The following is a 24,382-nucleotide window of genomic DNA, read 5'->3' as shown; positions in this document are numbered from 1 at the left end:
AGCGTAAGATTTTTTTAAAATGTTTGCATCAAAATATAACAAAAACGGTAATGCCAGCTAAATTCAAAAGTTTTTGAGCCGTTTTCATCCTTCTTTATTTCTTTGATTGACAAAAATTATTGTATCATTTCAACTTATTTGTACTAACCTAAAGTTTGTCTTACTACATATGATTTCATATTTCAAGTATTGCAAAAATAGTAGATATTGTACTTTAAAAGTGGTCAAACGTGCGATTTCTTTATATTTTCTTATTTTTCGGGTGTTGAAAAAACGACTTTCCGAACATGATTTTTGGCGACTTTTTTTCGTGGTAAAATACCAATTGCATCGCTATCTGAAGCCTTATCCGTTGTCTGCAAACTTTAGATGTGTAAGATTATAACTGTTCACTTTAAGCTTAATTAAAGAGACTAATATAGTAACTTCCGAGAGGACAAATTGGTTCTTAAATATTAATTGATTCCAAAATATTATTTGAAATTATTACATGCAAAGAAGATGAATTCGACACTGCGCTCCAGACTGTTCCTTTACATACAGTATAAATATGAATAGACGAAAGAAAACAATCTGTTTTGTTTTACAATCTGTTTTAAGTATGGACATTTTTTGAAGTTTTAATTCTGCAAGTGGACCTGTTTGAGAGTGACTAAGCGATGTGTGTGCAACCAAGGGAAATCAAAGTTACTCAAGTCTAAGCTGAGGAGGTCGAGAGGTATTGTTGCCTATATAGATCGAAGACCAGGTAAATCAGGTAATTTTTCTTTCTTCTCTTTAATTTAAGTATCTCATTTGATGTTGTCGACATGATTAATTGTCCATTGTACTTTTTTACGTCGTAATCTGCTAAAATTCCAACACTTATCCACCCATCCATCGGGTAAACTAGTCACATGTACATGTATAAATGTACGAATTTCATAGCACACGTACAAAAATGTGCGTACACTGTACCCTAACTGTACCCAAGCGGATGTGGGTAACTGTAGGTACGCTCTACAAAAATGGTGACGGTGATTTAGGTCAGATTTCGCATGCCACAGTTTACATGTTTGTAGGCCAATACTGACACATCCTCAATCAAATGTGTTTTTAAGATAAAATAACTAAATTTTGAAGCGTGGCGCTCAACTGTAAATCTCTATAAAAGAAGAAAATAGCCATGCAAATATGACCATTTGGATGGTAACTGATTACATGTAATGAATTACAATTACCCACTAAATGTCAGTTTTGTGGTAGCTTGTTTCGCTTTTTCATAGTCATTTTACGTATGCGTTACGCTTCAGATTTTATTCTAACGCAAAAATTATTCGTGAGATATGAATGAAAACCTTTAAAATATCGCAAATTACGTAAACTGAGGCATGCGAAATCTGACCCAGATCACCTTCACCATTTTTGTAGAGCGTAACTACAGTTACCCACATCCGGTTGGGTACAGTGATTGTAACGTTACACGTACACTTGTAATATAATGTATGATGCTCGTATTCATGAAGGTTTTTTTTTACTAAAAATAACTTTTGAAATTTCAACTCTTGATCTGTTCCAAACATATCCAAAACTAATTTATACTCTTGATCTGTTCCAAACATATCTTTATACTTTTCATTCACTACATCAGAAAAAAAAAATGTATGTAAAATCCAGACACGTGCAAAGAAAGGTAACTCTTACATCTATTGACAGAGGGATTTCCCACTTTGTAGTTAAATATAGCTTCAGTAATCGTAACCTTGACCTTCGATTCTTGGGAACTCCCCAACAAAATGGCTGTTTCACGGTTGCGGTGTTTCACAGGAACTCTGTATATATTATGGGCTTTAATGAAGATGTATGTCGTTGGAACACTTGCCCTTATATGGCAAATTTTGCAGAGACACAAAACTGCAAAAGGTTTGTTTGTTTGTGGAATGACACTGTCTGAAAAAGTAGGCAGCAAGGAATCAAATTTCACGTGCTCACATTCGATGATCTTTTTTTCAGTTTGATGTATGCGCTTATTAACATGTTTAATGACTAGTCTGCAGGTTTTCACGATTGTGAAATATCAATTAGTTCAGTCCCGAATTTCAATAGGGATGAAGTTGCACGTGGTTATATATTGTTTATAAACCTGTACATTGTAATATATAAGGTACAGTAGATCATAACAAGCAATATAGTAGCAACTGATCATGTGGTAAAATGCATTATCAATTTGTCAGTGATTGTTGTAAGGTCACGTATATTTTGACATTAGGTACTAGAAGGTCCTGTAACATGATATGATGAATGACTACCAAGTTTGGTCAAATGAATTACCATGCATGAAGGTCAAGGCCATCCATTTGACCAAACTTGAAAGTTGTTCATCTTTGCATGCTATAAGACCTACTCAAGTAGAGTTAGTGTAAATTTTATTTTCAAAACCACTGTAAGTTTCTTTCCAAAAAACAATACCACAGTGGAACTCTTTACCGCAAGATATAGCAATAAAGCCATCACTCACATCTTCCAAATCCTCTACATTGTATCTGCACTATCAATAATTAAAATCAAAATGTACCAGCCTATGTAAACATTAAACTTGCACAAGTCTTCATCTTTAATGATGTAGGCAAGTATATGGTAGACGCAGAAGTGTACATCATCATGTATATACCTGGTAGACTAGAGTGTATATGTAGGTGATAAGGGCGCAGCCCTTTGTGCACGAAGGGCATCAAGTGCGAAGCACTTCTAAGGTAACACACACATGGAAACAAAAGAAAAAACTCAATCTTCAAAATTCAATCCTACACAATGACAGCTTCAGTTTGCGGCCGCCATTGTTTACCCACTGTAAAAAATCCCATCACCGTAAATGCAATGCATTGAAGTGATCTGACAAACGTAATCTTCATCAGGCAGATGCTCAGTGCTAATGTTCTTTGTTTACAAGCGTTCAAGTGACAGACTATCTTCCAATTTAACCAGCTAACCAAGAACAGAATATCTGTTATGGAAATAAAAATATCTTCCTTCTCTTACGTGGATTTCCTTCAAAAACAGGGCTTTTGGAACAAGAATAGAGTGTGAATATATGACTAAAAAAAAAAAGAATCGAAAAATTTGGCTCCGTTTTTTTCAATAAATTGAACTTTTAACAATGCATAATTAATGGTTACTGAAACATCTGGCTGCGCCCTTTAAGGCCTTGCCTTCAGTCATTTATATATATTTTTTTACAAATTCTTATCAATAAATTATTTAGTGCATTGTATAGACCTGATAATTATCCATGGTCTTGTAGCATATGTCAAGAGAAATATAATGCATGCATGGATACTTTACCAAGTTAGGGTAAAATCGTGGAAAAGAGGTTTTATGGATAATAATTAGCTAGGCCATTAGATCAAACCTGCAACAGTGACCAGTAATTTTTGGGAGCATTTGAGGCCAAATAAAGGACCCTTCCATCTTTAGAAATTTTCTGTATCTTCCCAATTTCATAAATATATTTTCCCAATTCAAGAAAAATGTCTTTTAAATATATATATATTTCAAAAAAGAAAAAAAAAATCTATTTTTCCAATTCTAAAGGCACACCCTCCTTATATCATTGAATTGTATTGTGATTTGTTGTCTCCCTTTGTCCATTGATCAGAGTTTTTGTTGCATATAATTTGTATGATTACTAGCTGCTATCAATAGGGAAAGTTTTTATTTTATATCCTGCAACTGCCCCACATACTGACGGATAACTACTGCCAGATAAACTTGTGCCTTATTCCATATCTGACGAAACTTTTTCTAACTTGACTCAGAACTTTAACCTTATGTTGAATGAAGTGTCTTTCAATCCTGGTAAAAAATGATGTCACATTCACTGAAATGACATCATTTTTACGATATCAAAAATCTTGTATGGCATTGTCGTCTTTTACTTGGCTCATAGCAAAGATATGTATTGTAAAGTAATTCTTTGATGTTTTTTGAGTATTTTCATATTGTTTCAGTGTTATAACAGACTAAATAGAATTACTGGTATTGTTTGCAAATGGGCTTATAAATTTCCCAGGGAAGTATAAAGGAGGACACTCTCATTCGGTTTAATGAATGATTTTTTTCCTCCACATCAAAGAAGGGTCTTGCTTCAAGCAAAACCAGGTAATTTACTGTCAATTTGCTTTTGTTTTGAATGTCAAAATGTTTGCAGGATAAACAGAATACATGGTAAGTATCTCAGGATACAAGTTTTTTTTTGGTGCTCAACACAGAAAGCCGAGATGACTCGGAAAGCCTCATCATCAACGCTTTCCGAAGTCTTGCACCAAAATAATCTTTGTATTGTAAGATACTAACCATGTATTCTCTACATATGAAGCATTTATTTAGAGTATTTTAATTTTCTGTTACCTTCCTACTTTGACTTTTGATTTTTTTTGTTTTCCACTCTTAGATCTTCGTCTACATACAGGAAGAGTTGCTATAGTAACCGGAGGTTCCTGTGGCATTGGATTTGAGGTTTCAAAAGGTTTAGTAGCCAAAAACGTTCATGTTTTTATAGGTAAGCCTTTTTCAGAGCCAGGTTTTAAATACATGTATTTCATGGATTTGGAAGCAAGTGTAAAAGGAGCGGTTCGGTGTGATTTGTAAATAGTGTTAAATACGGTCCTCGTCACTTGGAGCATGCTTCTTTGGCTCAGTCGGTAGAGCCATAGATTTCCACGCCGGAGACTCGGGTTCAGTTCCTGGCACTTGACAGGAATGTGTATTTTCCCTGTTCTTTTACACAAATTTATATCCATTCAAGGTGTTCATAGTGTATTTTTGAGTGTTTAGTTTGATGAAGTAGACAGTCATAGGCAGCATCATTGTTTATGAATATTATTGACAAATATAAATGAAAGTGTGATGATTCATGGATGTAGAAACTTCACTAGAACATATATACAAACCCGCCTTACTATACCTTTCCGCTGGCGACAAAATTAATCGGTCAAAAAGTCTTTTGAGCCAAAAAGTCTTTCGAGCTACAATATTGCAGCTAATATTTCACCAATCTATTTTAATAGATAAATTGTAGTTTATAATTGAGGCTGTAGTTGAGTGACCATTGCTATAAATACAAGGGATTTGAAATAGTTTAATATGATTTATTGTCACTTTAGTCCCACTTTCCGGCTATTGTCATGTCATGAAAATCACATCGAAATATGATGCCACAATTGCAGGAAGGTAGGGACTAATCAACAGACAATTGTGCTTCACCCACATTGTTTTGACATTTAAAACTGACATATTGATGTCTGCAGTCCCTAGCCATGGGTGGGGATGTCTGCAGTCCCTAGCCATGGGGATGTCTGCAGTCCCTAGCCATGGGGATGTCTGCAGTCCCTAGCCATGGGGATGTCTGCAGTCCCTAGCCATGGGGATGTCTGCAGTCCCTAGCCATGGGGATGTCTGCAGTCCCTAGCCATGGGGATGTCTGCAGTCCCTAGCCATGGGGATGTCTGCAGTCCCTAGCCATGGGGATGTCTGCAGTCCCTAGCCATGGGGATGTCTGCAGTCCCTAGCCATTGGAACAATTTAAGACTAGTACTACATGATGTTTATTAAAGTGAAATACCACTCACCTGATATTAGATACTAGATATTATTTTCTGTTGTTCACTTAAAAATCAAGACATGGAGGTATATCAATGTGAAATAATGTTATTCACGATATGTTTATTTAGAAATATATGTTAAAAAATGACAGTTTTGTTCTGATTAGTCTCTACTTTTCCTTTTTAGCAAGCAAAAGTGACACTGAAGGTAAAATGACTATCGGGAAGATCAGAGAAGAGTTTCCTAATGCAAAAGGTAAAACTTATAAATTCTCACATATATATGTATTGTATGTGGCAAAACTAATAATTTTGTGGCCTGAATTTGTTGGACTCAAGATACATATATATTGACAGTAGATGTGTATGTTGTGAAAATAGTTTAAACAAAACTGTTATAGAGAAATATGTTGGCTATCAGTGATTGTGAAGTTTATTACAATGAATTATCGATACTTTACAAATATAGCATTTTGATTTCGGTCGATACATGGTTATATCGACCAAAGAAAAAATATTACTACGTCCGAGGTCGATATTTTTTCTGTGGTCAATATAACCATGTATTGACCGAAATCAAAATGCTATAATTGTTTTATTATTTTTCTGGATTTTTACTGAAGAAGCTTGCTTTTGCAGTATTGCTGCGGTCCGGATGACACAACTAATTTAAATGCGATTGACCTCTCATTTGCATGCGATTTTTTCTCTTTTCCTCTTTCTAGAACAAATATGCTGCCATAGTGCAGTTTAATTGCAATAAACAACCTCTATGGTATTTCATTAAATAGAATAGTTTCAAACATGTCTACATAAACTATAGCATTAACGTCTATAATTGGAAAATAGCGAGGATAATTTGCATCAGTGGTAGCGATCGGTGGCCATAATACATTCATAATCTATTATATAATGACAATTTTTTTAATTCATTGTGACATAAGAAAGATGCAAAAGTTGTTTGTTTTTACATGCATTATTTTGATAGTCATTTTGGAGAACTGGTACATTCGTATTGTGATCATGTCATTACGATGGCCCACTGAATTTAACTAAGTCTCACTCAAACAGACTCTTGTTAACTATGTATGCATCAAGCGTCTGGGTGATCTATGCAGAAGCTAACAAACTGAGTTACGCTGGCTCCTTATCATTTCGCATGGATTGTCAACTTACGCATCATTTCATTAATGAGGGAATATATAATACATGGATACAGATACTATGGAATATCGTGACACTCAGCAATAGTGTAAACGGCCGAATGTAAACAAAGATGTCATCATGCAAAGCGGACCTGTGATGTAAACTTGCAAGTCAAGGGATATTTTCTATTTAATTATCAAACGTAATAAATGCATTCTCATATCTGAAAAACACCGAAGAATATTTGAACACTGCATGTTGCAAGCCACCTTGCTAGTAAGCTACGGAATTCTTTTCGTATTTGGAGACAGAAGCAGTGAAAATCGTAAGTTTCATTTCGTTTTGCTTCTTGTCCTATCATGCCTATGGGTCGGTATATAATTATATGAACTATATTTGACAGACATCGGCACATGAAGTGAACTTACAACATCATGAGTATGTGTGTATTCCTGCTAACATTCATATAATCGACATTTTATTTTATTACAACGCATCGAACAAAATTGGATATCACTTTAAATTTGAAGTAGTTGTTATATTAGCAGTTGACAAGATTCATTTTTGGTATTATTAGCTCACCTGGCCCGAAGGGCCGGTGAGCTTATGTCATGGCGCAGCGTCTGTCGTCCGTCCGTCCGTCGTCCGTCTGTCCATCAACATTTCCTTGATCGCTACTAGTCATAGAGTTCTGCATGGATTGTAACCAAATTTGGCCACAAGCATCCTTGTGGGAGGGGGAACAGAACTTGTATAAATTTTGGCTCTGACCCCCCGGGGGCAGGAGGGGCGGGGCCCAATAGGGGAAATAGAGGTAAATCCTTTAAAACGCTACTTGTCCTAGAGCTCTGCATGGATTGTAACCAAAATTAGCCACAAACATCCTTGGGGGAGGGAAACAGAACTTGTATAAATTTTGGCTCTGACTCCCCGGGGGCAGGAGGGGCGGGGCCCTAATAGGAATAGGGGAAATAGAGGTAAATCCTATAAATCGCTACTAGTCATAGAGTTCTACATGGATTGTAACCAAATTTGGCCATAAACATCCTTTGGGGAAGGGGAACAGAACTTGTTTAAATTTTGGCTCTGACCCCTCGGGGGGGGGGGGGGGGGGGGGGGGGGGCCCAATAGGGGAATTATAGGTAAATCCTATAAATGGGTACTTGTCCTAGAGTTCTACATGGATTGTAACCAAATTTGGCCATAAACATCCTTGGGGGTAGGAGAACAGAACTTGTATAAATTTTGGCTCTGACCCTCCGGGGGCAGGAGGGGTGGGGCCCAATAGGGGAAATAGAGGTTAATCCTATAAATCGCTACTTGTCCTAGAGTTTTGCTTGGATTGTGACCAAATTTGGCCATAAACATCCTTTGGGGAAGGGGAACAGAACTTGTTTAAATTTTGGCTCTGACCCCCTGGGGGCAGGAGGGGTGGGGCCCAATAGGGAATTTAGAGGTTAATATTAAAATTCCTTCAGAAAATAAACAATGAATCTGTGTATTCAGAACATTACTTGGCATTACAAACCAGGAGCGATGAGCGATACAGGCTCTCTGGGCCTCTTGTTTTCTAATGCGATGACATCAAATTTAATATTAATGCATAGAGTCAATTTACCAGATTGTCAAAATGTCTATAAACATCACAAAGCATGTGTTTATGTGTAGGCAAAACAATGCATGATATAGATCCATACACAATACGTACATATGTGTGTAATACACATGTGAATACAGAATTTCTTCAGATACATGTAAATAGAAGAATTGTAATGCTAGATTTATTTAAGACAATTAATATCTGGGATCTCGAAATTGGCGGTATGAACTTAAAACATCGATTAAACAGTCACTACATATATAACTTCATGTATTGAGAGAATTTATAATAACACTTACCAAAATAAGCAATAACCTGTGCACTGTAATATATCATACATGGTAAATTTACACTTGCTCAATATTACAGTATTTAGTTTAAAGTAAGTTTTGCTAACAGTAAAAAGCATTGTATTTTATCCATGTGTATCAGGTATAGGAGACAAATTAATTATGATGCTAATATATTTAACTCAAAGTACTTGTATACAATAACATGAGTCCAATTTCTTCCTTTTGTCATTGTTAGATGATTTCTGTAACTTTTTTATAACAAATTAAGAATATTGATATATGTGTTAAATTTTATAATTACAAGACTCATTGGCTAGTCATCTGAAGCAGATTCATAGTTGTTGAAGACTGGAAGATTATCAGGATTACTTTGGAAGCAGTGATATGATTCTAAGGATCTGTGGAGAGATAAAAGGTGTTTAAACTTTTAATTTCACAGAATGACTCGCGTGTTAATCTTTCTGTTTTGTTGTAAATAAACTTTTAATTTCACAGACTGACTCACGTGTTAATCTTTCTGTTTTGTTGTAAATAAACTTTTAATTTCACAGACTGACTCACGTGTTAATCTTTCTGTTTTGTTGTAAAATTCAAACAAACAAAAAAGAGTCTTTCTTGGCTTGAATGAAACACACGTATATGTTAATTCTGACAGACGGTCATTATCAGAACTACAATTCTGTCCCATTGACTGTAATGTTGCAAAACATCAAGTGATGACAATTAGCGAGTGTCAAGTAACTTTGCATTTAGATATATATAGAAATATCCTACATTTATAATATCAACTGATAATTTATTTACCCATCATCACGCCTGAATTATCATTACTACAATGTATATTTCAATGATTCACATCTGTGACACGGCCATTATAAGTACATTGTATATGGAATGGCATTCATTTATTTGCTACAACAGGAACATATTAAACAGTTTTACTTGTTGACTTTTTTCAGAGTGTTCACCAAAATGACATTAATTTTAACACTTCTGGTGACATAGCACATTGGTTGTTCCCATTAGTTGATGCTCTATCAAATGTTTTTACAACTGTTTCTGATCTTGTTACCAATACATGTATAAACAGTTGTAAATAATGTGACATTAACAACAAGTTGCCAATAATGTGTGATTACATGTAAGTTAATTTCATATTCTTAACATAATTAAATGGGGAAAAAACCTTTAAAACATAACTAACAAAGTATTTATTTTAGTGCATAAACATAAAAACCCATCATTGATTACAAAGGTCAAGGGGAGTAACTTGTACATGACAATTTCAAAATTGACTAGGGTACAAGAAATTCTGCAGTCAGGAAAATTTATAATCTAGATCTGGACGGTTTAGGCTGGGAACAAAGGTGTCCATTATCGAGGGTCCACTGTACATGTCAATGTATACAAATAACACACTGATTTTGAGAATGGTTGTTTTAATATGCTGTTAAGAATTCTCAGTGTCCATTTCATGCATTATATAGAGACAGTATCATACTGAATCTGACTTTGACTGTCCAACCGTTGATTGCGGTTGAAGTAACGCAGAGTTTGCTTCACCGGAAGGTATTGCAAATTGCAACGAAATTGTAAATAACGAAGAGAATATTTCAAAAAACTGCTCGCTCACGGATTACACATATGGCATGTTTTGCATATACGATTGTGTGGAGTTCATCACAACGAAAAAATCGAAATCCGAACTTTTTGTAAACAAATCAAAATTTCATAATGTTTTGCCATATTGTTTTATATAAACACTTTCCATTTATGTGTTGATGTTCTAAAAACACCCCGACTGAATGACATTTGTTTGTGTCAAGAAATTTCCATGAAATACTGAATTGAATTTTTGAAGGATGAGGTTGCGGTTGCATAAAGTAAAAAATGGGGGTTGCGGTTTTTGGTCATTCAATAGCTATAATGGGCCGGATGATATTTGCCATTTTCCATTACCTCAGAGTGTTTCGGAGATGTTTGCGTTTAATGTTATTATCACTAAGACAATTAAGTTTCCGTTCCGTATTGATCAGTTTTAATATTAGCAATGGTATGTATATGTAAGAATGGTATGTCAGCTTTAACTCTTCATTTGTTATTATAAAACTGTGAAGCAACAAACAGGAAAATTATATAAAATTATCATGAAGATCATGAAGCATTTTTCACCCCACAAAACACACCCGTACCCGTTATAAAAATACATGATGTGTATTGTGTTACTCTGTTGTCTTCGTAATAAGAGTAGGCCCTAGTAGCCGCTAAAGAGACGCCTACTGCTACAGGCGATTGATAACACAGTAAATAAATAAAAGTAAATAAAAAATGAATAAAGATTGAATTGACCATTGATAATTGAATGATTCTTATAGAGATTTCTCATTAAGACTTCGAATCCGAATCAGAATACGAAATCCATTGTATTGTATTTAGTTCTACTTCATTGATCACTTGATTCTGATTCCGACTCGGTCTTAATGATAAATCTCTTATTGGGTCGTTTGGGATTAATTAATGGAAGTGAAACTCTCAATAATATTGATTCCCTATTCATGTACTGTTCCCTTCCAACAACCTGATTTTATTTTTGAGTTGTGAATGGTCACTTTCATTGAACTCTCAACCATGCTTCTTTTCAATAAGCAAAGAACAACAAAAAAATCCTTCTCGAATCTCAAACTACCTAATTAGAGAAAACAGGAGAGTTTATAAATGGGAAACAGAATGATCTATAACCTATGAACATGTGTCAAGTTTGTTACTGTTTGTCCCATTTAACTCATTTCGAAAAATAATCAACCGATTTTAATGCTTCATGGTGTACCGGTCCTACTTTAGATGTATCCGCCAGTCTTTGCAATGAAATAAATATAAAAATAAAAAAAAAACCATTTGAATCAACGTCAACATACATTAACAACACTTGAATCATTGCTAAAAATACGATGTAAAAAAGATACACAGTTGACTGGCACCTAATTATAAATAATTTAGTAATCGATGCAGTAAGTCGAAAAGGGGGATAAGCTGCACCAGATGGTATCATTTCGTCCATTTAGGACTCATCTGACAATCCGCACTCATAAAACCTACTTTATCCCAACCGCAACAATCAATGACGTTACTTTTTTACTTTACATTTTCCGCAACCACGAAAAACTACTTTATGTCAACTGCAATAATGACGTTACTTTTACCGACACATTTTCAAAATCGTATCTCTCAATCATCCGTATTAGATTTTAGAAAATCTTTTGAGAGGCTGTTTACAAGGGTTCGAAATTATAATATAATCAGTTGATACTGGTCTAGACTCGATTTGTAAAGCAGCATGAGATCATGAACTTGACAATTGGCGAAAAGTGGCAAAAATTATGCACTGTACGTAGGTGTTTGAAATACTGGGGCCATACAGAAACAGGTTACCGCTTCCCGATTTTGGATATATCAACTCTGTTCTCCGTGCACACTTTTTCTGAAAAAAGCTTCCTGATATGACTTTTCTTCAATATTGCAGCAAAGTATCAAGAACTGCTCATTACTTACTAATATCAAGAACTGCCTGAATACATTGTGTGTATCACAGAAGAGAACTAGAAAAAATAATGTATTGTAATGTTATTTCATGTTCGTATTAAAGTATTTTTGAAAAAACATAATTCAAAACAATTCAGTTTTGATTTTGATGCAGTAACCAATTCTTTAACTGAACATTTGACCCTAATATATATTTTTTGTCATTTCATTTCTTTTCTTCAATAATTATCTAATCAATTGCCTTTTGCCCTTTCCTCCTATAAAATACTTGTATATTATATGCATTGCACATAGTTCCTTATAAATGAGGTCTGTAAACAACATTTGCAGCATAAGCCATGAACTTTGTAAAAATGCCATCAAGGGATATCCATGTGTCAGATTAAACTTTCTTCTTAATTCTTCTTAATGGAGTCTTAATGTTTCCCTTGTTGTCATTTTACTGCAGATTGCTATTAGTTGTAGGTCTCCATGGCCTTGTCCTCAAGATCAATTATCAAATAATCATAACTACAAAATTTTACTTTATTTTGTTATTCAGACAATTGTATTCAAACATTAGAGAAAAGGTAATGACACTGACTGTATTAACTATTATTCAACTATTGTTGAAACTTTTGAATTCAAGATAGGTTCAAAGTTCAAATCTAAAAGAAATTTTCTAGCATTTTCTTAAAATCTTCTCATAATTTTTAGATTCATCTTTTGATATGAGGAGGAATGGTTGTCTGCAATCTTAACAATTTATCCAAAATTAATTAAATGAACACTTGGAAGATAAATAACCCAACTAGATAATGACATGAGACTTGCAAGAAAATACACACCCTAAAATGTTACTAATGACATATTTGCCTTCTTTGAACTAAATTTTTGTTACATCAATGCTTTTTCAGTTCAGTACTTACAGTACTTTGATTTACATTTTGAAATGAGCGTGAAACTAAATAAGCATGCATTGTAAATTCTGCTTCGTGAAGACAGTTACAATCTTATAATTTTGTAACATGTTAAGTTTTATAACATGCACATGAACACGGTATCAATTGACGCACTTCACGCTTTTATAACATGCACCCGTGTATGCGTGTTTGTAAATTGCATACATGTACATGTACTCCATTATACCTGTAGCTCCATGTCGGACACAGTCAATTAAATGTATAGATTTCCGTTGAAATAATCCACTTCGAGGCCAAATATATATTAAAAGATTCAGATTGACATGAAGATACATTCTCTTATGCTTAGTACTCCATTCCGTAAAATAAAAATCGTATACATACAGTGAATTAACCTAGGCCTAATGTTGTTACTAGTCTAGGTGGAATTTTTAAAATAAATATCAAACGTATTCACTATTCAATGGCTCCAGATGCTTAATGAATGTTAATTCAATTATTTCCTACTCTCCTACCGTGTTTATGTTGAAAATTTAAAAGTTTAAACTGTAGTCATCAGCTGGAAGTCATCATCATCTTTAATAGAAACTGAAACAATCAACGTCGTCTGTCACATTTTGTGGTTACGCTTCAAACTCAGGTCATCAAAGCGTTTGTTTCAAAGCGCCAGGAACACCAAAGTGTTTTGGTAACGTAGATGATTAAACGTTATCTAAAAATAACAGTTGCAATATACTTTTTCTATAAACTACTTCCGGAAAAATTGTGCAATATAGTTTTTATCGGTGATCACGTGGCATATTTTTGACCAATGTGAAGTGAAAAAAATCCAGAAAAATAATAAATAATATTATTTTGTATTCATAAAAAATCTATAAAAAGAACTTTAAAATTGACATGTTTTATAAAGAGCTTACAGTAATTTGAAACTGTAATGTCTGATGTGCTATACAATGTATACCAACAAATTTTCATTTAAATTTCTCGATCTAGACATCCATGATTCTCCTTTACCTACCGTTAATTTGAATCATTTTCGGTTTTATATTTTCGAGATTTCTAATGCTCGCTAAAAACGTGAAATTTAATAGCATGAAAAAATAAATTTGTTAACAGCAATATGAAGTTTAATAGTTTTGCTTTCATTAAGAGTTGTACTTCCATTCCATGATCTTTTGGATTTTCTGGTCCTGGATTTCACTTCACTGGGATCTGTAAATATGTATGTACATTGGTGACAATTCATTTCCATTTCAGTGGATTTTCTTGTCCTTGATTTGGCCTCACTGGAGTCTATCAATATATTTGTTGACAATTTCTTTGCCAGAGGGCTGCCATTACACATTCTCATAAACAATGGTGAGCATGATCAATATATCAGGTGGCACTGGAGTATATACATGTACCATTATATCAAAAAGGAGGTGAAGAAGTGGGGATTGGGAAGTGTAACTACCATATAGCCTGTTATTTTCGCAAGGATAATATTTTCGTGATTTTGCCGCACATTGCTATGATCGCAAAAATTTGATCCGCGAAATAATTTGAAATGGTTGAATGATATCTACCTTTAAAATTCATATCACGAAAATTAAAAATCTCTGACATATGATTTTCTTGTTTTTAAATCAAAATTACAAAAATTTTGGTCTGCGAAAATTACCGGCTATATGGTATATGCGGTCATATGGAGTATCTTTATCCATTCTCACTTTTTTAGGTCATCTGACCCGAAGGGACAGGATGACCTATAGTCGTCATGTTTCGTCCGTCGGCGTCCGCCTTGCGCCGTGCGTTAACTTTTTACATTTTGAACTTCTTCTCAAGTTCTACCAGTGCGATCTAACTGAAACTTACATGAAATGATCCTGACATGGTCCCGACAAAGTGTTGTTATTTTTCGGGTCGATCCAAAATCCAAGATGGCCGTCATCTTGAAAACACATTTTGAACTTCTTCTCAAGTTCTACGAGTGCGATTTGGCTGAAACTTGCATGAAATAATCCTGACATGGTCCCGACAAAGTTTTGTTATTTTTCGGGTTGATCCGAAATTTCAAGATGGCCGCCACAGCCGCCATCTTGAAAACACATTTTGAACTTCTTCTCAAGTTCTACCTGTGCGATTTGGCTGAAACTTGCATGAAATGATCCTGATATGGTCCCGACAAAGTGCTGTTATTTTTCGGGTTGATCCAAAAATCCAAGATGGCCGCCACAGCCGCCATCTTGAAAACACATTTTGAACTTCTTCTCAATTTCTACGCTGCAATTTGGCTGAAATTTGCATGAAATGATCCTGACATGGTCCCGACAAAGTGTTGTTATTTTTCGGGTTGATCAGAAATCCAAGATGGCCGCGACAGCCGCCATCTTGAAAACACATTTTGAACTTCTTCTCAAGTTCTACCGGTGCGATTTGGCTGAAACTTGCATGAAATGATCCTGACATGGTCCCGACAAACTGTTGTTATTTTTCGGGTCGATTCAAAATCCAAGATGGCTGTCACAGCCGCCATCTTGAAAACACATTTTGAACTTCTTCTCAAGTTCTACCGGTGCGATTTGGCTGAAACTTGCATGAAATGATCCTGATATGGTCCCGACAAAGTGCTGTTATTTTTCGGGTTGATCCGAAATCCAAGATGGCCGCCACAGCCGCCATCTTGAAAACACATTTTGAACTTCTTCTCAATTTCTACGCTGCGATTTGGCTGAAACTTGCATGAAATGATCTTGACATGGTCCCGACAAAGTATTGTTACATCTTTGGTTGATCCCAAATCGAAGATGGCTACCATGACTGACTATCTAATTAATTTCTATATGTTAAGGCCCTTGGGCCTCTTGTTTGAAATTTGTTGAAAGAAATTGAAAATGATCCTGACATGATCCTGACAAAGTGACACCATATATAATTAATTTTACTATTGCCAAGGTAGTCAGATGACTGTTAAGGCCCTTTGGGCCTCTTGTTTGTTAAAATCAATTCGTTTGACATTCGTTTGAAGCACGATACCGCCACCTTTTTAACAGTTATGTCCTTTTGTTTCATAACGATTAAAACCGCTTCTTCTATTAACGTACTGGAGGGATATCAATGAAACTTGGTTGCAATTATCATTATACAGATGTGTGTAATCTTAACTTACCATAAATGAACCTGAGATGGTCATGACCAAGAAAGTACTGTAGATCTGTTAAATCAATGACAACTGTTGGTTGTGGCAGCATATGTTTGTGTATTCATGTCAACCTGCTTTTCTGCTGCACTAACTAGTTTTCAATGGAGCTTTAATTGTTTTTGCATATTAATTTTCATGATGTCTCTTTTTCTAAATTAAATCAAATGCCAAAATAAGTTGGATTACAGTATTTTCCTTAAAGGTGCTCACCGCCGACAAATGGTATTTTTTCACTATCATAAACAGGAGCAGACAACTTAGTAATTTTTCTTCAGTTACAAAAGTTATTTACATCATTACCACCATTGGAAAGTTTCAGCTTCTAATTTCACTTCAAGTTAAAATTACAAAAAATAAGGAATTGCATCCCGAAAAAAATCTGTGGCAATAAATTCTATATGGAATGAAGTACTGATTGCACATGCACCAAAGGCAAAACAAATGATTTTATATTATTTTTTGTGTTAATTAGACACATACAATTTCTGCTCTGTCGGCGGTGGACCATCTATAATAAATACATATACATTATAGGCACATATTGGGACTAAATCACCTACCATGTGATACCTGAAAATGTTTGTGCGGGATTTGTATCTCCAGTGGTGATGGAACGTAACTATTTGTAATCTTCTTGCTGAAGTGACGCTGGCACATGATATCATCTTTTAACATCAATCCATCACCAATAGAAACAATAGTCCCTTGCAAACGTTATCGGATATCACATGGTACATGTACGTGAATTATTCCCTTTATGTAAATTACTTAACTGACAATGTCCCATGTTCCTCCTTACAGCAGGAGTAATGTTTATGCCTTATGAAGAGACAGAAAATGAATTGGAACATCACTTTCAAGTAAACTATTTGGGACATTTATATCTAACAAAGCTGTTACTATGGAAACTGCGAGAGTCAGGGGCAGACAACTCCCACTCTAGGATTATTAATGTCTCCTCTGTTGTACACTGCGTAGGAAACATCAATGTTGAAAGGCTGGGGGAAAAGTAAGTTAAATATTAATAATCTCAAATTCAAAAACATGATTGTTTCAATTAATGTTTTCTATATGTATGTTATAATGCAATACACCTAGTTAGGAAGCTGATTTAACAAAATATTCCCACTACTGAGTTTTAAAAAAAGAGATACTATTTGTGTTCGTAGCAATCAAAATTGTAGAAAATCAATAAGCATAAGTAAACTTTTTATTTTGGAATGGGTGAGGAAAGAAAAAAAAACCAATGAGCATTGCTGGCTGACTCCACTTTTTCATATTCTGGGGCGGCAAACGTATACTGTTAACCAACTTTCTTTCGCGGCTACCAAATTTCGCTGTTTCTGTTTCAAAACATTTTTGTGGAGATGAAATTTCCAGATTTAAAATTGAATGGAAATGCCTTGGAATTGAATTGCGCAAGAATTGCAGAAGAGATTCGTTTGCAGAGATAAACTTTTGCCAATTCACATTGAACGCGAAATTTGCAAAAATATATCGCATGCGAAAGAAAGTTGATTAACAGTAAGGAAAAAAATATCAAATTAAAGTGCCTTCTTTGGATTGATCTCATTCACATCACTGATCCATCAGAGCATATTTTGATTCATTTTTGTCTCCTTCAGATGTATACATTGGTCACAATATTCGCCACATGCAGCTTATGCAGACTCCAAATTAGCCGTTGTGATAAGTACATATGCACTGGATGATAAACTAAGGGGAGACCATTCTAAAGTATCTATCAATGCTGTCCATCCAGGAATAGTCAACACACCACTGTATCGACATGTACACTGGGGCATAAAATGGTTGTTAGATTTGGTGGCTAAACTAACCTACAAAGTAAGTATGGGGCTTGTCAGGAATCAATGTACAGTATAACAAACCGCAACAGACCAATGAAATCACTTTGTTATAAGCATAGTTAGTTATTCATATATAACAAACATTTCAGTGAAATTTGCTTAGAATGAAAAATAATAAGTTATAACCATAAATTCATCGTGAGCGTGTTTGTTATAAACATGTTTAACTGTAGTTATAAACACATTTTTGAGCAGGTGTTCTCTCGGACTATTATTTTGTTGTCGGGTGTGTGTGTACTTTTGCTATATGTGCCAATTCCAACTGCCATGTACTGACTTAGCTTTCTGCCACATCACAAACCCTACATTCAGCATGTCTTTTTAGCCCATCATCATCAGATGGTGGGCTATTCAAATCGCTTTTCGTCCCTGGTCCGTTGTCCGTCCTCCTATCCATCTGTCCTTTCGTCCGTCCGTCCGTCCTTCAATGGCGTCTGTCCGTTAACAATTCTTGTTATCGCTATTTCTCAGAATTAAAGTACTGAAGGGATCATTCTCAAATTTCACATGTACCGGTAGGTCTCCCTAGAGCCTTAGTTGTGCATATTGTGTTTTGAAACCAATTGGTCAACAAGATGGATGCCAGGCAGTCATCTTGAATTTTGATCGTTAAAGTTTATTATCGCTATAATTTCTCAGCAAGTACTGAAGGGATCATTCTCAAATTTCATATGTAGGTTCTCCTAGGGCCGTAGTTGTACATATGGTGTTTTGAAACGGATCAGTCAAGCCAGGCAGCCATCTTAGATTTTGTTAGTTAAAGTTTATTATCACCATTTCTCAGAAAGTATTAAAGGGATCTTTCTCAAATTTCGTATGTAGGTTTCCCTAGGGCCCTTGTGCATATTGCGTTTTGGTATCGATCAGTCAACAAGCTAGATGGATGCCAGGCAGCCATCTTGGTTTTTAGCCCACCATCATCAGATGGTGGGCTATTCAAATCGCCCTGCATCCATGATCCGTGGTCCGTGGTCCGCCGTCCGTCCGTAAACAATGCTTGTTATCAGTATTTCTTAAAAACTGCTGCAGGGATTTTGTTCAAACTTCACATGGAGGGTCCCCTTGGTCCATAGTTGTGCCTTACAGGATTTGTGGCTGATCAGAAAAACAAGATGGCCGCCAGGCAGCCATCTTTGATTTTGGCAGTTGAAGATTGTTATCAATATTTCTTGAGAACTACTGAAGGGATTTTGTTCAAACTCTACATGGAGGGTACCCTTGGTCCCTAGTTGTGCCTTACAGATTTTGAGGCTGATCGGAAAAACAAGATGGCCGCCAGGCAGCCATCTTTGATTTTGGCAGTTGAAGTTTGTTATCGATATTTCTTGTGAACTACTATGAAGGGATTTTGTTCAAACTTCACATGGAGGGTACCCTTGGTCCCTAGTTGTGCCATACAGATTTTGAGGCTGATCAGAAAAACAAGATGGCCGCCAGGCGGCCATCTTGGATTTTGATAGTTATAGGTTTGTTATCACTATTTCTCAGAAAGCGCTGAAGGGATCTTTCTCAAATTTAATATATAGGTTCCCATAGGGCCTAGTTGTGCATATTGCATTTTTGGACCAATCGGTGAACAAGATGGCCGCCAGGCCGCCATCTTGGATTTTGATAGTTAAAGTTTGTTATCGCTATTTCTCAGATAGTACTGAAGGGATCTGTCTCAAATTTCATATGTAGGTTCCACTAGGGACCTAGTTGTGCGTATTGCATTTTGGGACAGATCGGTCAACAAGATGGCCACCAGGCAGCCATCTTGGATTTTGATATTCAAAGTTTGTTATCTCTATTTCTCAGAAAGTATTGAATGGATCTTTCTCATTTCTCAATTTCACAGGTAGGTTCCCCTAGGGCCATAGTTGTGCATAGTATGATTTTGGACTGATTTAATCAACAAGATGGCCGCCAAGAAGCCATCTTGGATTTTGATAGTTAAAAGTTTGATATCACTATATCTCAGAAAGTGTTGAATGGATCATTCTCAAACTTCACATGTAGGTTCACCTAGGGCCCTAGTTGTGCAAATTGCGATTTTGGGCCGATTGATTGACAAGATGGCTGCCAAGGAGCCATTTTGGATTTTGATAGTTGAAGTTTGTTACTGCTATTCCTCAAAAGGTACTGAAGCGATCTGTCTCAAATTTTAAGTGTAGTATGTTTGAAAAAGTTTAAAAAGTAGAGAAAAGATCCATCTTTCCATTGTCAGACAAAGATCATTCTTTGGTGGGCGCCATGATCCCTCTGGGATCTCTTGTTGTTATAAGTTAAAGTTTATTATCGCTATTTCTCAGAAAGTGCTGAGGGGATCATTCTCAAATTTCATATGTAGGTTAATTCCCCTAGGGCCCTAGTTGTGCATATTGCATTTTAGGACCAGTCAGTAGGCAAGATGGCCGCCAGGCAAGCATCTTGGATATTGTTAGTTAAAGTTTATTAGGTCACCTGACCATAGATCATGGTGACCTATCGCGATAGATAGCCTTTTCTCCGTCAACGTCCGTCGTGCGTTAACTTTTTGTTGTGAACACGATAACTTGAGTAAATGTGAAACGAATTTGATGATACTTTGTATGTAGCTTAATATTAACAAGATCTCGGACGAGTTCAAGTTTCAGGGTTGCTGGGTCAAGTTCAAGGTCACTGCTACTATTTTTAGAAAATCCCTATCAGCACTCTAGCGGCTTCATTCCTTGAGTGATTTTGATCACACTTCACACATAGACAAAGGATCATAATATCTCGGACAAGTTTGAGTGTGAAGATTGCCAGACTAAGGTCAAGGTCACTGTTACTATTTTTAGATAATTTCTTTGTCAGCAATCTAGCGGCTTCATTCCTTGAGTGATTTTGATCAAACTGCATGAACACAAATACAAAAGAATTAAAAAGTTTAGGTTTCAAGGTTGCAGGGTCAAGGTCAAGGTCACCGTTACTATTTTTAGAAAATCCTTTTCAGTGCTCTAGCGGCTTCATTCCTTGAGTGATTTTGATCAAACTTCACACAAATTTAAAGGACCATAATATTTTCGACAAGATACAGTTTCAGGATTGCCAGGTCAAGGTCAAGGTCACTGTTACTATTTTTAGGTCACCTGACCATACGTCATAGTGACCTACTGCAATAGCCTATTGTCCATCGTGCGTTAACTTTACTTTGTGAACATGATAACTTGAGTAAATGTTAACCGAGGTTGATGAAACTTTGTATGTAGCCTTATATCAACAAGATTTCGTACGAGTTCAAAAATGAAAATTATTCGACTGTAACGTACAAGTTATTGCCCTTTGTTCTAATTTTATCATTGCATTGTGAACAAGATAACTTTGGTACATGTAAATGTGAACTGATTTTGATGAAACTCTGTATGTAGCCTTATATCAACAAGATCTAGGATGAGTTTGAAAAAGGGATTTTTTTCGACGGTAACTATATTATAGAGTTCATGTCCTTTGTAATAATGCTATTATTGGACCTTGTGTTCTAAGATATTGTGGTGCTTTATCAGAATTTTGAATTATATAACCCTTGGCCTCTTTTTTTGCCCCTGGGGAGGAGGCTTAGTTTGCTATAGTTTATATTGAATACTTCTTGGGTATATTTTGTTTATTTTCTACTGGAAATTGTTCAAACTTTTGATTCACATTATAACCACAAGAGGACATTTTGCTATTATGTCATTTTGACCCTGTGTCATCCCCAAAGGCTGAGGGGTGGAGCCCAGTGGGGTCCAAATGGCTTAAATTTTTAGGTTACCTGACCATAGGATGAAAAATTAGAAAGCAAAATAACAACCATATGTCAGTTATGATAAATTGTTCCAGTATGCAAATTCATCCAAGACCTCATTGCATACAGAGTTTCATCAACATCAGTTCATATTTACTTCAGCTTCTGTTTTGAATACAGGAGGGAAAAAAATTAACACACCCTGTGTTAAAGTCCCTCATAGGTATTTTGTTGGCCCTTAAATGACAAATTTCTATTGGATGTTAGGTGACTGTTAAGGCCCATGGGCCTCTTGTTATCGCTATTTCTCAGAAAGTGCTGAGGGGATCATTCTCAAATTTCATTTGTAGGTTTCCCTAGGGCCCTAGTTGTGCATATTGTGTTTTAGGACCAGTCAGTAGACAAGATGGCAGCCAGGCAACCATCTTGGAAATTGTTAGTTAAAGTTTATTATCGCTATTTCTCAGAAAGTACTGAAGGGATCATTCTCAAATTTCATATGTAGGTTCCCCTAGTGCCCTAGTTTTGCATATTGCGTTTTAGGACCAGTCAGTAGACAAGATGGCCGCCAGGCAACCATCTTGGATATTGTTAGTCCATTGTTTATTATTGCTATTTCTCAGTAAGTACGGAAGGGATCTGTATTGTGTCATCAATATTAAATTATTGCTACTTACACCTGCATCTGTCTCATATTTTATATGCAGTATGTTTGAAAAAGATTGAAATGCAGAGAAAAGATCCCTCTTTCCTTTGTTAGACATAGATCATTCTTTGGTGGGCGACAAGATCCCTCTGGGATCTCTTGTTATTATAAAATTAATTATTATAATGAATACAGGATGTAAGAGATTTTTAAAATTCTTTCTCCAGACACCAATACAAGGAGCAGATGGGATCCTCTTTCTTGCTTTATCAGACAGTGTCGAAGGAAATAGTGGTGGTTATTATGACAACTGTTCCAAGGTTTCTTCAAAAAGACTTTCCTATAATAAAGACTTACAAGCTAGATTACTAAAGAAATCTGAAGAAATTCTACAAATCATTGAAAATAGAACATTATATGGTAAACAAGATTAACATGCAGATTTGAGAAAAGAACGTTTGGCCACAAACAGAATTGATAATAAAATAGAAAAAAAAGACAACTGATGTTAAGTTTTATATTTGTGTAACGTTGGTGACAGAAACATTTCACACCGGTAATATAAAACCTTACGTCAAGAGAGAACCTCTGTATAGCTCGATCAGTGTAGCGTTTGAGTACGCCATGATTTATTCTCTATGTAAAGTCAATGTGTTCTTGATTCTCAATGTCAAGTTTTTATATTCCTAATTCACCCGAAGGGCCGGTGAGCTTATGTCATGGCGCGGCGTCCGTCGTCCGTCGTCGTCGTCCGTCGTCCGTCGTCCGTCTGTCCGTCAACATTTCCTTTAAATCGCTACTAGTCATAGAGTTCTGCATGGATTGTAACCAAATTTGGCCACAAACATCCTTGGGGGAAGGGGAACAGAACTTGTATAAATTTTGGCTCTGACCCCCCGGGGGCAGGAGGGGCGGGGCCCAATAGGGGAAATAGAGGTAAATCCTATAAATCGCTACTTGTCCTAGAGTTCTGCATGGATTGTAACCAAATTTAGCTACAAACATCCTTGGGGGAAGGGGAACAGAACTTGTATAAAGTTTGGCTCTGACCCCCCGGGGGCAGGAGGGGCGGGGCCCAATAGGGGAAATAGAGGTAAATCCTATAAATTGCTACTTGTCCTAGAGTTCTGCATGGATTTTAACCAAATTTAGCTACAAACATCCTTGGGGGAAGGGGAACAGAACTTGTATAAAGTTTGGCTCTGACCCCCCCCCCCGGGGGGCAGGAGGGGCGGGGCCCAATAGGGGAAATAGAGGTAAATCCTATAAATCGCTACTTGTCCTAGAGTTCTGCATGGATTGTAACCAAATTTGGCCACAAACATCCTTGGGGGAAGGGGAACAGAACTTGTATAAAGTTTGGCTCTGACCCCCCGGGGGCAGGAGGGGTGGGGCCCAATAGGGGAAATAGAGGTAAATCCTATAAATTGCTACTTGTCCTAGAGTTCTGCATGGATTGTAACCAAATTTGGCCACAATCATCCATGGGGGAAGGGGAACAGAACTTGTATAAAGTTTGGCTCTGACCCCCCGGGGGCAGGAGGGGTGGGGCCCAATAGGGGAAATAGAGGTAAATCCTATAAATCGCTACTTGTCCTAGAGTTCTGCATGGATTGTAACCAAATTTGGCCACAAACATCCTTGGGGGAAGGGGAACAGAACTTGTATAAAGTTTGGCTCTGACCCCCCGGGGGCAGGAGGGGCGGGGCCCAATAGGGGAAATAGAGGTAAATCCTATAAATCGCTACTTGTTCTAGAGTTCTTCATGAATTGTAACCAAATTTGGCCACAAACATCCTTGGGGGAAGGGGAACAGAACTTGTACAAAGTTTGGCTTTGACCCCCCGGGGGCAGGAGGGGCGGGGCCCAATAGGGGAAATAGAGGTAAATCTTATAA

The 24,382-nt window shown here is 36.3% G+C and overlaps 1 protein-coding gene across 2 annotated transcripts; it reads left to right on the top strand.

The window, feature by feature from the left end:
* Positions 1-1,763: 1,763 nt before the first annotated feature.
* On the top strand, positions 1,764-23,129 carry LOC138328061 (polyprenol dehydrogenase-like). 2 transcript variants are annotated; one of them, XM_069274662.1, is made up of 7 exons: positions 1,764-1,902; positions 4,430-4,537; positions 5,767-5,835; positions 14,318-14,419; positions 17,046-17,253; positions 17,870-18,089; positions 22,713-23,126. In XM_069274662.1, the coding sequence occupies exons 1-7, from the start codon at positions 1,776-1,778 to the stop codon at positions 22,917-22,919; spliced, it is 1,041 nt and encodes a 346-aa protein (XP_069130763.1). In that variant the 5' UTR covers positions 1,764-1,775; the 3' UTR covers positions 22,920-23,126. The 2 variants fall into 2 exon arrangements, with proteins under 2 accessions (XP_069130763.1, XP_069130765.1); XM_069274664.1 differs by lacking the exon at positions 14,318-14,419 and having other exon boundaries at positions 22,713-23,129.
* The last annotated feature ends 1,253 nt before the right edge of the window (positions 23,130-24,382 follow it).

The sequence above is a fragment of the Argopecten irradians genome, chromosome 7 (genome assembly GCF_041381155.1).
Source record: "Argopecten irradians isolate NY chromosome 7, Ai_NY, whole genome shotgun sequence".
Classification (NCBI taxonomy): Eukaryota; Metazoa; Mollusca; class Bivalvia; order Pectinida; family Pectinidae; genus Argopecten; species Argopecten irradians.
Note: the sequence above shows the minus strand (reverse complement) of the source record. Positions and strands in the feature narration are given on the sequence as shown.